This window comes from Nerophis ophidion, linkage group LG01 (genome assembly GCF_033978795.1).
Source record: "Nerophis ophidion isolate RoL-2023_Sa linkage group LG01, RoL_Noph_v1.0, whole genome shotgun sequence".
Lineage (NCBI taxonomy): Eukaryota > Metazoa > Chordata > Actinopteri > Syngnathiformes > Syngnathidae > Nerophis > Nerophis ophidion.
In genome coordinates, this window is record NC_084611.1 from 54457891 (window position 1) to 54472683 (window position 14793).

The window sequence follows — 14793 nt, forward strand, 5'->3', positions numbered from 1 at the left end:
ACAGGGTGAATATTTTACAGATGGAACGGTTTGAATCAGATGAAAAATGTCGGAGTTGTGGAACTTCGAAGAATGTCCCATTGATTTCAATGGGAATTTCCCCAAAATTTGGGAAAAGCGGGAATTTTTTTTTAAATGGTATATGGTCTGAATGAGTTGAAATGGTTGGTGTCTGAATTTTTCCAAATCGTTGGAGAATAGTTGAAGTAGTAACATGTTAAATTGAGAAATGGTATTATGGAATTTTGGAAATTTCAGGAAAACCATGAATTTGACCAATTAAGAGGAATGTTTGGACAGTGGAACGGTTGAAGTGGGTTGAAAAATGTGGAAGGAGTAGTCGCCAGAAAAAAGGGTCGGAATAGGGCTTTGGCAAACCAGGGATTCTGGAAAATCCTGGATTTTTTTTTAACTTGGAAGAAGAGTGGTTTGAATTTCCAGGCTGGTAAAATTTGTTGAAGGTGGAATGATTTGAATCGGTTGAAAAATGTGGAAATGGCGGAAGTTTGAAAAATGGCTAATTAATTTTGAATGGGAAACATGTCCCGGAAAACGTGGAATTCTGGGAAATCTGGGAATTTTCAGAACTTTTCAAAGGAATGCCCGAGATTCCCGAATAGGCTGAACAGTTTGAAGTTGGAATTGCTTGAATCAGGTAAAAAATCTGGAAGGTAGAGCACGCCAAAATCTGGAGAAGAAGTTGAATAACGAATAGTTTCATTTTGGTGTAGAAAACCATGTGTTATTGTGTGAATTACACTTGCCCCTTCGTTTCTGATGAGCTAATCCATTGGCCAAGTTTGTGAAAAAGTATGTAATTAATTACTAATTAATGCTTATCACAAAAACAGATCCGCTGTGGCTGACACTTTGTATATTCGGGGTCCATGCACAGTCTGAAGCCACTCCCCTTAGTTTTATTTGCCTCTATTGTGGCATATAAAATACAATTATTATTTCCTATTATCACTGGAGGACGGGGCTAAACATGTTACACATCAAGTAAAAGAAAGCGCAGGAACAGACAAGAAGGCATGCTAATTGCTCAGCTCGCTGCTAAGATTTCTTGAAAACAACACAAAAAAAGTGCTTAAAAAACTTTAGGAAGTGTAGATAGAACTGTCTTGCAGCAGAAAGTAAGCAGAGACCGTATGAACAGCAAATTAACAAGTAGATTAATAGTTCAGAGAGAGGATAATATAACAACTACTGTTGGTGTGTAGCAGCTAAGAGTACACCACACATTGAGAGTTATCGGATCAATGCATTAATTGGTGGTGTCGATACTGTTATGGTTGGCAGGAAGAGTTGAGACAGCACAGAACCACAAGGGGGCAATATTTTTTTAATGTATTTATATAAATATATATATATAAATATAATATAACATAATAAATAATGAACAATATAACTTAATTAAACGACAAAGGAATGGCGTGTGTCAACTACATCCAAAAGGGATGTATGTTGCAAGACTATGTGTATGAATAATTAGCTTGTCAGTATTACCAGAATTGTTGGATGAGGAAGCAGACAACTCCAAAGGGGCTATAGGCAAAAGGGGTCCGTGATCCAAGCGAGGTCCGTGGGGCAGAGAGAGGCTTCAAGAGGTCCGTTCCCAGAGCGGGGGTCGAGGATCAAGGGAGGTCCAGGGGTTGAGTCCATGGAAGCAAGACGCACAGCTCGAATCCAAGGCAACGGAAGGAAAAACAATGCGGGCACAAGGGAGAAGACAAAGGACAAATCGAGAACGGGGAAGAAAGCACGGAGAGCAAAGAGCTAACGATCGCTTACGGTACATCAACAGAAGGCTAAGTTTCGGCCAGGATCCTTGGGTCTCCTGGTCTTTATCCAGCTTACCCTCAACAGTCCAAGGTGTACTGATTGCCGGGGATTGATTGTAGCTGTTTGCTGCCGCTGGTCTGGGGCGCGTATTGCGCGCTCTAGGAGCTGCGCTCGGTGCAGCGCTCAGAAGAATGCACACTGACCCGCGGCCAGACCGCGACAGATACCATGGGTAGTATCATTATATAAGTGAATTTAAAGTAATTAGATTGCTATTTCTAAATTAAAAGGCATTGAAATGGCGTCAAACCTGAAGCGTACGTCTTCGATATGCTCTTTGATTACGGTCTGCACCGGACTGAACAGCAGGACAGGTGTAACTAACTACTTTTATAACTCATTGTGTAGATCTGAAGGGGTTATTATTTAAATGTTTACCTAAATTTGAAGCAAAAGTGGTAATACTAAACACCACATTTGGGGAGGCGTGTTCTAAAGCAGCTGTTGTGAGATTAGCGTATGGGTGTGTGTGCGCTCCTTTAAGAATGGCAGTATGTAGGGTGAGTGGTCAAGTGAGGAGAGGTACTGTCACTATGTTTAAAACACGTTCCTGAATTACATTTTGACAGTAAAATGTATTAAAAAAAAAAATTTGTGGCCAAATATTGGTCTTTTTTAAAATCATTTTAATAATGCAAGCCAGTAATCACCTGCGATTAATCAGAATTAATCCAAATTCCGAAAACGTGATGAATCTGATTAAAAAGATGGCTGCATTTAGGCTTGGGGTCTGGTTAGGAGCGGTATCTCATTTGGAAATGAGCTCATTATTCTCCCAAGTCCCATGGAAAAATAAAAAGTTTCCGCAATCACAGTTTTACACGGACAAATATGCAGCTTGCTGTCTACTCTGACCTCTCCGGTCCATCACTCAGAGACGTCCATGTGCAACATAAACAACGTTAACAGTTCCTATTGTTACAGGGAAGTAAATCAAGCCGAAGGAGACAGAGCATTAGTCCACTCTCCTAAATGCTCAGCACTATTATAACATTCATTCATAAAAGTTGTTCGCACTACACTCTATTGTTTTTCAAGCAATATTTCTTATGTTAAAGTTTGTTTATTTAAAACGGCATGGTGGATTTTGAAAGTGAGACAAAACATGAAACGTGGCCCGGTTCATGTTTTGTCATTTTCTGTTACTTTTAGACTCCCTTAGTTCCTGTTTTGTGCACCTCTGGGTTTGTTTTGGTTTCTATGGGGATTAATTGGGTTAGCCTGCCTCTGGTTAGTGTTCGGCACGCTCACCTACAGTCTACCACTAATCAGAGAGCTTTTTAATTCACCTTTCTCACCACGCTCAGTCCGGCTTCCTTGTTTGCTGTACGCAACAGGTTACGTTGGTAGTTCTTGACTCCTAGTTTATGATTCCTGCGCTAAGTGGTTATCTTAGCTTTCCGTGCGATTGGCACCATTTGCTTGTTTTCGGCACATTTTCATTGACAAAGATTAAATCTTGTTTCTACCTGCAAGTCCGGTCCGGAGTCATCCGTTTGCTTCCCGGGGGAACAAATCTTGCAGTAAGCTGCAACCCCGCCGTAAACAAGTGTAGTGTTTGTGTGGGGGCCAAGCACAGATTAAATTGATTTGAAGGATGAACAGTATCAGCATCTCCTGTCCAATTTAAAATGAGTTTGGTGTTTGTGTGCTTCTTCTAGTTTGATCTTCCCGGGGGTTAATCTGGGAGCCAGCAGTCAGCTCAGTGACTTCCTGGATGGCCTGGGCCCAGCTCAATTAGTAGGCCGACAAACACTGGCTACACCTGCCATAGGTATGTTGTCACCTCTTTGAATCAATGGCAACGACTCTCATTTCATGTATTTCTCAATTACTTTCACAAAATGTAAACTGCAGAGAATCATCTCAATTTTAATCATTTAGTTATTATTTACTGCAACATCGCGTGGACATCGGGGGCAGTACCTCTGGATTGGCAGACCGCGGTGGTGGTTCCTCTCTTTAAGAAGGGGAACTGGAGGGTGTGTTCCAACTATCGTGGGATCACACTCCTCAGCCTTCCCAGTAAGGTTTATTCAGGTGTACTGGAGAGGAGGCTACGCTGGATAGTCGAACCTCGGATTCAGGAGGAACAGTGTGGTTTTCGTCCTGGTCGTGGAACTGTGGACCAGCTCTATACTCTCGGCAGGGTTCTTGAGGGTGCATGGGAGTTTGCCCAACCAGTCTACATGTGCTTTGTGGACTTGGAGAAGGCATTCGACCGTGTCCCTCGGGAAGTCCTGTGGGGAGTGCTCACAGAGTATGGGGTAACAGACTGTCTTATTGTGGCGGTCCGCTCCCTGTATGATCAGTGTCAGAGCTTTGTCCGCATTGCCGGCAGTAAGTCGGACCCGTTTCCAGTGAGGGTTGGACTTCGCCAAGGCTGCCCTTTGTCACAGATTCTGTTCATAACTTTTATGGACAGTATTTCTAGGCGCAGTCAGGGCGTTGAGGGTGTCTGGTTTGGTGGCTGCAGGATTAGGTCTCTGCTTTTTGAGGATGATGTGGTCCTGATGGATTCATCTGGGCAAGATCTTCAGCTCTCACTGGATCGGTTCGCAGCCGAGTGTGAAACGACTGGGATGAAAATCAGCACCTCCAAGTCCGAGTCCATGGTCCTCGCCCAGAAAAGGGTGGAGTGCCATTTCCGGGTTGGGGAGAAGATTTTGCCCCAAGTGGAGGAGTTAAAGTACATCGGAGTCTTGTTCACAAGTGAGGGAAGAGTGGATCAAGAGGGCGACAGGCGGATCGGTGCGGCGTCTTCGGTAATGCGGACGCTGTATCGATCCGTTGTGGTGAAGAAGGATCTATGTTCCCATTCTAACCTATGGTCATGAGCTTTGGGTTATGACCGAAAGGACAAGATCACGGGTACAAGCGGCCGAAATGAGCTACCTCCGCCGGGTGGTGGAGCTCTCCCTTACAGATAGGGTAAGAAGCTCTGCCATCTGGGGGAGGTTTAAAGTAAAGCCGCTGCTCCTCCACATCGAGAGGAGCCAGATGAGGTGGTTCGGGCATCTGGTCAGGATGCCACCTGAACGCCTCCCGAGGGAGGTGTTTCGGGCATGTCCGACTGGTAGGAGACCACGGAGAAGAACCCAGGACACGTTGGGAAGACTATGTCTCCCGGTTGGCCTGGGAACGTCTCGGGATCCCCCGGGAGGAGCTGTACAAAGTGGCAGGGGAGAGGGAAGTCTGGGCTTCCCTACTTAAGCTGCTGTCCCCACGACCGGCCTCGGATAAGCGGAAGAAGATGGATGGATGGATGGATGGATGGATAATTGTTATTTATTGTAGTCTTTGATTGCATTTTGTGATGTTCCCGGAGTTTCTGTATCATGTTCCAGAAAAACTTTGGATTGATGAAAGTGTTTTTCATTGCATCTGGTGCAAAAATAAAACTGTTGAATGGTCATGATTGAAATGCAAACAATGCTTTATTTTTGATGATAAAGATAATTAATGATGTAACTAGTATCCTTCTCGTTTTTTCAGGGGACATTCAGATAGGTATGATGGAGAAAAAGGGCCAGCTGGAGGTAGAAGTTATCAGAGCGCGAGGACTTGTACAAAAGCCAGGATCTAAATCTCTCCCAGGTAATGACAATATTTATATTATATTTAATAATTGCCTTACTCATGACACTTTTTTTTCCCACATTTTAAACACTAAAACCCTAAGTCAGTCAGCTTGTATAGGCTGTGGCCCTTATAGGACAAGCAATAAATAATGAATGAAAACATTTATTACCAGAATAAACAATCTACTTGGTGCCTGAGATTATTTTTGACAGTAGTACAGAAATGTTAATCGTGTGGACTGCATATCGAAAGAACTGTTGCAGATATCCTACGCTGCTTCCTAAGCTATGTTGTGGTGCCCTTGAACAAGACAAAAATAAAAACCCTGTTTCCATATGAGTTGGGAAATTATGTTGGATGTAAATATAAACGGAATACAATGATTTGCAAATCATTGTCAACCCATCTTTAGTTGAATATGCTACAAAGACAACATATTTGATGTTCAAACTGATGAACATTGTTTCTTTTGCAAATCATTAACTTTAGAATTTGATGCCAGCAACATGTGACAAAGAAGTTGGGAAAGGTGGCAATAAATACTAATAAAGTTGAGGAATGCTGATCAAACACTTATTTGGAACATCCCACAGGTGTACAGGCTAATTGGGAACAGGTGGGTTCCATTATTGGGAATAAAAACAGCTTCCCAAAAAATGTTCAGTCTTTCACAAGAAAGGATGGGGCGAGGTACACCCCTTTTCCACAACTGCGTGAGCAAATAGTCAAACAGTTTAAGAACAACGTTTCTCAAAGTGCAATTGCAAGACATTTAGAAATTTCAACATCTACGGTCCATAATATCATCAAAAGGTTCAGAGAATCTGGAGAAATCCCTCCACATAAGCGGCATGGCCGGAAACCAACATTGAATGACCGTGACTTTCGATCCCTCAGGCGGCACTGTATCAAAAACCGACATCAATCTCTAAAGGATATCACCACATGGGCTCAGGAACACTTCAGAAAACCACTGTCACTAAATACAGTTCGTCGCTACATCTGTAAGTGCATGTTTAAAGCTCTATTATGCAACGTGAAAGAACATCCGGAAACGCCGCCGGCTTCTCTGGGCTCGAGAACATCTAAGATGGACTGATGCAAAGTGTTCTGTGGTCTGATGAGTACACTTTTCAAATTGTTTTTGGAAATATTCGACATCGTGTCATCCGGACCAAAGGGGACGCGAACCATCCAGACTGTTATCGACGCAAAGTTCAAAACCCAGCATCTGTGATGGTATGGGGGTGCATTAGTGTCCAATGCATAGGTAACTTACACATCTGTGAAGGCACCATTAATGCTGAAAGGTACATACAGGTTTTGGAACAACATATGCTGCCATCCAAGCGCTGTCTTTTTCATGGACTCCCCTGCTTATTTCAGCAAGACAATGCCAAGCCACATTCAGCACGTGTTACAACAGCGTGGCTTCGTAAAAAAAAGAGTGCGGGTAATTTTCTGGCCCGCCTGCAGTCCAGACCTGTCTCCCATCGAAAATGTGTGGCGCATTATGAAACGTAAAATACGACAGCGGAGACCCCAGACTGTTGAACGACTGAAGCTCTACATAAAACAAGAATGGGAAAGAATTCCACCTTCAAAGCTTCAACAATTAGTTTCCTCAGTTCCCAAACGTTTATTGAGTGTTGTTAAAAGAAAAGGTGATGTAACACAGTGGTGAACATGCCCTTTCCCAACTACTTTGGCACGTGTTGCAGCCATGAAATTCTAAGTAAATCATTATTTGTAAAAAAAAAATAAAATAAAGTTTTTGAGTGTGAACATCAAATATCTTGTCTTTGTAGTGCATTCAATTGAATATGGGTTGAAAATTATTTGCAAATCTTTGTATTCCGTTTATATTTACATCCAACACAATTTCCCAACTCATATGGAAACAGGGTTTGTACAGTACTATCCATGACTGACCACTTTTGCACGTGTTTTTGTATTTTTCCGCAGCGCCATACGTCAAGGTCTATCTACTAAATAACGGCGCGTACGTAGCCAAAAAGAAAACCAAGATTGCACGTAAAACACTCGACCCACTCTATCAGCAAGCGCTGCTCTTCGAGGAAAGTCCACAGGGTAAAGTCTTACAGGTGAGTGGAAGACATATTTCTTTATCATGTATATTTCTCCCAGATCAATATTCAGAGTTCGATCAGGGCCGAGTGTCCAATCGTTTTTACTGCCACCTTCAGGTGATTGTGTGGGGAGACTACGGCCGCATGGACCATAAAAGCTTTATGGGAGTTGCACAAATCCTCCTGGAGGAACTGGACCTATCAAGCACAGTAATCGGTTGGTACAAGTTGTTCCCACCTTCCTCTCTGGTGGATCCGACTCTGGCCTCCCTTACACGACGAGCTTCTCAGTCGTCACTGGACAGCTCCTCCGGCCCGCCGGGGGTCCGATCTTAGTGGACCAACAACAGCTCATTGCCGCTCTGAGTAACAAACTCCTAAAACTGCCAGAAGAGATGTTGAGCGGCAATAATCAGAAAAGACGAGAAAGCTTTGTTGAGATCTGACAATCACTCCTACCGCGTGGTTCATTTAGCCTGTTTCAATATTTCATTACCATTTAAAAGAAATATCTCCCTTTTTCTTTGGCTACGCTGAAGACTGGAGGCTGTCGACAGGCAGTAGCTTTCCACTTTTAAGGCGATCAAGCCTACGGAGATCAAACAAAGCAGGGTGGTTTTTAGCTGAATCAACAATAGCAATGTATGTAAGCGTTGGAATGTATGAACTGGAGGTGGAGTACTGGTGTCCTATCTGCAGTCTCCTCCTCCAGAACCCCATCAGACTGCCAGCATCTATGCCCACAGGCAGCGTGCTTCTAACTTGGGTATTTAGTCTGGAAGCACAGGGCCTTCTACTGGTGCCTAAACCCAAAAGCCGCATCACCGGTTCCTCTCTCTGTCGAAAGATTACACTTTTCCAAATGTTTACCATGGCTACCCTAAAGCCATACTCCTCTACTGCGTTTGCTTTGTTGTCCATTTCTGGTTCTTCCTCCATTACTGTTGGCACAAAATGTTTTGACGGTGCGTTAAATGCTCATGATATGTTGTCAGTCTGATGTGTGCATGAAGAGAAAAAACACAAGTGGTAAAAAAAAAAAATAAAAAAAAAAACAACACAAGAATATGAAAACAATTATCTCCCAAGAAGTCTTGTGCAGGTATGGGAGTTCGGTGATTAAGTCACAGTTTAGGATTTTAAACATGAAATGACATGAATGTTTTTTGTTTTTTTTGTTCTATTGCTGACAAGCCATGTCCTTGTATGGATGTGTAACAGGAGAATGGCTGATGAATATTCATGTAACCATCAAATATCACCAAAGGGAGAAAGTAATCAGAATGGAGTGGTACCTTGGTTTGCGGTTAGTTATGCATTGATAACTGAATAATACAAAAAAACGCAACAATTTTTCCCTTAAAAAAAATTATTTACATCTAATTCAACCTTTCCAGACACCTAAAAATATGTTTGTTTACAAAATACAAAAACGTAGCCCTCCGTCAGGCCCTGAATCTAAACGATAATCCAGACATTTTGACACTTCCTGAAAGTTTAATTAAAATGAGCCCATAACTTTTGGAGATATCTGTAGCAAAACGAAGGAAACAGTGAAAACTCTTGACCGGCATCCACTGTCTTTGTCTCTGTGGGTGGAGGCGGTCGGCTCGCATACACACACACACAGAAGTTTTCATAACAAAAACACAAGGTAACACTGCCGCTAAATGTAATCATGTGTTCTAGAGATGTCCCGATATTATTGGCCAATAAATGCTTTAAAATGTAATATCGGAAAAAAACGGTTTAAAAATTATTGGTATCGGTTTCAAAAAGTAAAATTTATGACATTTTAAAACGCCGCTGTATACACGGACGTAGGGAGAAGTGCAGAGTGCAAATAAGCCTTAAAGGCACAATCACATAATACCTACGACTTTTCACACACACAAGTGAATGCAACGCATATTTGGTCAACAGCCATACAGGACACACTGACGGTGGCCGTATAAACAACTTTAACACTGTTACGAAAATGCGCCACACTGTGAACCCACACCAAACAAGAATGACACACACATTTCGGGACAACACCCGGACCGTAACGCAACAGAACAAATACCCACACCCCCTTGGAGCACTAACTCTTCCGGGATGCTAAAATACCCCCCCCCCCACACACACACACACACACCTCAACCGCCTCATGCTCTCTAAGGGAGAGCATGTCCTAAAATTCCAAGCTGTTGTTATGAGGCATGTTAAAAAAAATAATGCACTTTGTACTTTTATTAATAAATATGGCAGTGCCATGTTACATTGTTTCACGCATCCAGCGGGGCATCGCAACAAAATTAGGCATACTTATATGTTAATTCCACGACTGTTCATATCAGAATCGGTAATTAAGAGTTCGACAATATCGGATATCGGCAATAAAGCCATTATCGAACATCTCTAATGTGTTCCTTATCTCATTTCGGATATTTCCTGAACATTTGATCAAAATGTGCTTATGACCAGGCTTGTTAGTCATTCACTGTGTTTGTCTGTACCAGACCAATAGAATGCACACACAGACACACACATAAGCATAAACTTGAGGTAACACAAAATGTCATCAGTTGTCCCTAACCCTGTTTGAGACACTTCCTGAAAGTTTCAAGAAAATCTGAGTGTTTAGCTGATTAACAGATAAACCATTGTCAACGAGTACCGTATTTTCCGGACTATAGGGCGCACCGGATTATAAGGTGCAATACCAATGAATGGTCTAATTTCTATCCTTTTTCATACAAAAGGTGCACCAGATTATAGGGCGCATTATCCATCCATCCATTTTCTACCGCTTATTCCCTTTCGGGGTCGCGGGGGGCGCTGGCGCCTATCTCAGCTACAATCGGGCGGAAGGCGGGGTACACCCTGGACAAGTCGTCACCTCTTCGCAGGGCCAACACAGATAGACAGACTACATTCACACTCACATTCACACACTAGGGCCAATTTAGTGTTGCCAATAGACCTAAAGGAGTTATAATATTATTTATTTTTTCTGAATTAAAAACACTTCCTTGTGGTCTACATAACATGCAATGGTGGTTCTTTTGTCAAAACGTTGCATAGATGATGTTTTGCAGATCATCTTTAAGTCACTTTTACCGTTTTGTGGGTGGTCTTATTTACGTCGCTCACCTTCGGCGACGTCTTCTCCCCGTCATCTTTGTTGCAGCTGTGTAGCGTGCAAGGACGGGAGTTGAAGAAGTGTCAGCTGGAGCTAACTGTTTTGATGACATTCAAGAGTTACTGAAATCAATAAGAGAGCAGCATCTCCTCATCCGGAAATAACAACACAGGAAATGTGTTCCGTGACACACCGTCCAACCGGAACTCTCTAATAACTAAAGTTCTTTGGGTGAATAATGTAGAGTCACTACACCGGTATCTTTTAGGGCTTTCATGGTGAGTTTACTGACAGGTATAATTAAGAACTTCCCACTACTTTATATTAGAAATGGAAACAGTGGAGGATGAATGTCCCATAAAAATAAGAAGCTTATCAAAAACGGTGTCGCTACAGACTACAGAGGGCGCAATTTTTTCAGGATTTATGCAGATCCTAAGTACAAATCAGCAGGTAACAGAAGGTAAAAAAAGTTTATTTTGCATAATATTGCGAAACAAAACGCCAGATAATATGTCATACATTATTACACACACACCATAATAATACTCGTAGGTTGAAGCACAGTACAGTCCATCAAGCGGTGCGGCTTCATAGCTTACCAAAGTCGTACTAAAACATTTTGATAGATTTTTTAGGGCCGTGTGTAATGTTCTATATTTTCAATGGAACATATAAAATGTTGGTGTTATTTACTTGAGTCACATTGCAGTTTATACGTATATCTTATGTTTGACTGCCATCTACTGGTCACACTTATCATTGCACCATGAACCAAATAAAATTGCTTCGAGGTCGGTAAGCAAAACCAGAATTATTCCGTACATTAGGCACAGCGGGTTATAAGGCGCACTGTTGAGTTTTGAGGGGAAAAAAGGATTTTAAGTGCGCCTTATAGTACAGAGAATACGGTACATAAACTCCTGGCGGAGGAATTAATTATGGTTTTAAAGAGAACAGAGAAAGGGGAGAGCCACGCAACACAACTTTTGTACTTTGCTACAAGTTCTTTCTAGACTTTAATAGAGTTTGTTTAATAGTCTTTATGAAAGTGCTGCCACTGGCAACTTTCTTCGGCCCAATGGCTTATTTGGCAGGTGTAGTCTTTAAAAAAAAAAAAGCACAGAGTACATGTGGCTTTTTTTGGGGCACTCGATTCTGGTTTGTTTCCTGTAATGTTTGGCTGTACGATAACCGAGGCGGCTACGCAAAAATTTAGGCAACAATTCGGTGAAAATGGATGACCGTATTTTTTGGAGTATAAGTCGCTCCGGAGTATAAATCGCACCAGCCGAAAATGCATAATAAAGAAGGAAAAAAACATATATACGTCACACTGGAGTAAAAGTCACATTTTTGGGGGAAATTTATTAAATAAAATATAACACCAAGAATAGACATTTGAAAGGCAATCTTAAATAAATAAAGAATAGTGAACTACAGGCTGAATAAGTGTACGTTATATGACGCATAAATAACCAACGGAGAAGGTGCCTGGTATGTTAACGTAACATATTATGGTAAGAGTCATTCAAATAACTATAACATATAGAACATGCTATACGTTTACCAAACAATCTGTCACTCCTAATCGATAAATCCCATGAAATCTTCTTCCTCGGTGTCGCTTCTGAACAACTCTGGTGGAAGTAGTAGCGGGTAGCATATTTTTTTCCCACAATGCACTTCTGCCATGACCCGCCTCCACCAAATTTTCATTGGTTGACGTGTGTGTGAAGATTGCTGATATCCGGCTAGTCTCTTACGTGAATGATCTAAATATTATTATTTGATATTTTACGGTAATGTGTTAATAATTTCACACATAAGTCGCTCCGGAGTATAAGTCGCACCCCTGGCCAAACTATGAAAAAAACTGCGACTTATAGTCCGGAAAATACGGTAGTTCAAAAATGGGGCTTTCGAAAAACCGATGTACCACAGGACCCTGTTTTAACTCAAACTTTAGTTGATGATCGTTTGAGTTAGGACACAAACACAAGAGCTGGGGTTTTTTCATGACTTAAAATGGAACATTTTGCCAAAACAAATGTCGTTTAAAGAAATGATGACACGTTCAGTCGTCCTGTTCATTTTTTTTGTGTAGATACCAGAAGACAGAAGGCGTTTTTCTTATGCAACACTGTTCACGTAAAAGCAACTCAATCACACCGACGTGTCGAGACATCAACGCCCATCCTACGTTCGGCCTACAGACCCCCCCAAACCCCCACCCCCCCACCCCCCTTCTCATCAATATGTCCTGTTCCAAGCTGCATGCAGGTTTTTTTCATTTTCTTGTAAAGCGAATCGGATACATGACAAAAAAAGATCCTGATCTAGGTACGTGTGTTTGTTCCACATACTTGTAGGGACGCTTGTATGTTGCATGCAGTTGTACAGTTTGCTTGTAATGAATATTAAAGAGATCAAGAAACTGAAGCCATTCCCGTTACAACAAGCACATCGTCCGACTCGACGCCATGTCCCTCAGTCAGGTGCTGGACGGCTATCAAACAGACGCTTATAAGATTATGTTGACGTTGTCCCTTTAGTCTCCAACCTCACACCCGATCCTGCTGTTATTCCACTTGATGACGTATACCTCCAAGGAGCTGGTGTACTAGTAAACATGTACGGTACCAATCAGATCCACCTATATGGAAATATAACTTATCTTTCAACGTAAAGACCTCAAATAAACGCAGACTCACAGCCGGTGATAACACTATCAGCCATCACACGCTGGGTTCCTCACAGAGGGCCGCGTGGCGAGGAGTTATTCAGGATTCGGGACCATGCCGTGAGACGGCCAAAAAAAAAGGATACCAGACGTGGGTCGCAAAGTCTGTAAAAGTTGTTTTTCATTTCTCCTTTGTCTGAACCCAGGTCATACCAGAGTCCCTCTTTGGAAAAGATTTTTCTTTGCCAGTATTGACCAGGAAACATTGATTGTTTACAACGTGTGTGTTCCACTGCGAGGAAAATTGGACAAAAAGTCGTCAAGCGTTGAGTGCGGCAATTCTTGTTTGTATAGCAGATGTGGCTCAGATGATGTGTATGTTTTATATTTCAAAAAGTTAATTTTTATGATTTACAAATAAAAAGAATGTGTGGAAGAAGTATGTTTTTTTCTGCTTATGCGTTTGACATTGAGCATTCATTCAGAAAAGCACAGTGGTTGTAAAACTTCTTTCACCAAGAAAACACTTGGCTCTCCAACTGCCACCATAATGACCAACAATAGCGTAGTAGGCCTACGTATTCATTAAAAACCAAACCGATGTTTTATTTAACAAGTATATTTACTATTTTTGGCCAGTGTAACATTGCACACAGTTCGAACACTAACACAGTTTGAATATAGTAAAAAAAAAAATTATATTTTGGGGTACTACTAGATGGAGCCTGCATACTACTAATGCAGGGGTGTCAAACTCATTTTAGCTCAGGAGAAAAATCCGTGAACACGCGGGCCAGACTATTAAAATCATGGCATTAAAACTAAAAAATAAAAACAACTTCAGATTGCTCTCTTTGTCTTACTTTGGCCAAAAACAGAACCAGCACATTCTGAAAATATTACAATAAAAATATAGAAAAAAATACCGGCAGCGACAAAGTTTAGATCCATGAAGGAGATGAAGAAAGTGAATGAATGTTTATAACTGAATACATTTACATATGCATATAAAATGGTTTTCTTTTGTATTTTTATTTTAATGAATTAAGAAATATTAATGACAACCTTTTTTCAAAACACAATAGAGAATGTGAGATGTAACAGGATAATGCATGCATTTATCATTTGTTTTCAAAACGCTTACAAAAAAGTGGGACCACAAAAATTTATTGTGGGACCCCATTTTTATGACTTGATGTGGACCTTTTTTTTATATATTCCTTGTTATGGTTGGAGGAGGGAGTTGTGACAGCACAATACCAGTAGGGGGCAATATTGCTTTGAGTTGTATTATATACTAGAGATGATATAATATATATTAGGGCTGCGAATCTTGGGGTGTCCCACAATTCGATTCAATATCGATTCTTGGGGTCGCGATTCGATTATAAATCGATTTTTTCGTTTCAACGCGATTCTAGATTCAAAAACTATTTTTATTGATTCAAAAGGACTCTGTATTCATTTAA

General features: G+C 41.4%; 1 protein-coding gene and 1 long non-coding RNA gene across 27 annotated transcripts in view; one reads left to right on the forward strand and one right to left on the reverse strand.

Annotated features, from left to right (window-relative positions):
* The window catches only part of rims1b (regulating synaptic membrane exocytosis 1b), a 225161-nt gene extending 211398 nt beyond the window's left edge, over positions 1 to 13763 (forward strand). For all 25 annotated transcript variants that reach the window (XM_061907362.1, XM_061907409.1, XM_061907397.1 and 22 more), the window contains 4 exons: positions 3507 to 3619; positions 5341 to 5442; positions 7393 to 7532; positions 7635 to 13763. In XM_061907362.1, coding sequence (XP_061763346.1) covers positions 3507 to 3619; positions 5341 to 5442; positions 7393 to 7532; positions 7635 to 7853 — 574 coding nt within the window. In that variant the 3' untranslated portion in view covers positions 7854 to 13763. The remainder of the gene's footprint in view (positions 1 to 3506; positions 3620 to 5340; positions 5443 to 7392; positions 7533 to 7634) is intronic.
* LOC133557235 (uncharacterized) overlaps positions 1 to 14793 on the reverse strand; it is a 90682-nt gene that overhangs the window by 61502 nt on the left and 14387 nt on the right. The window lies entirely within an intron of this gene.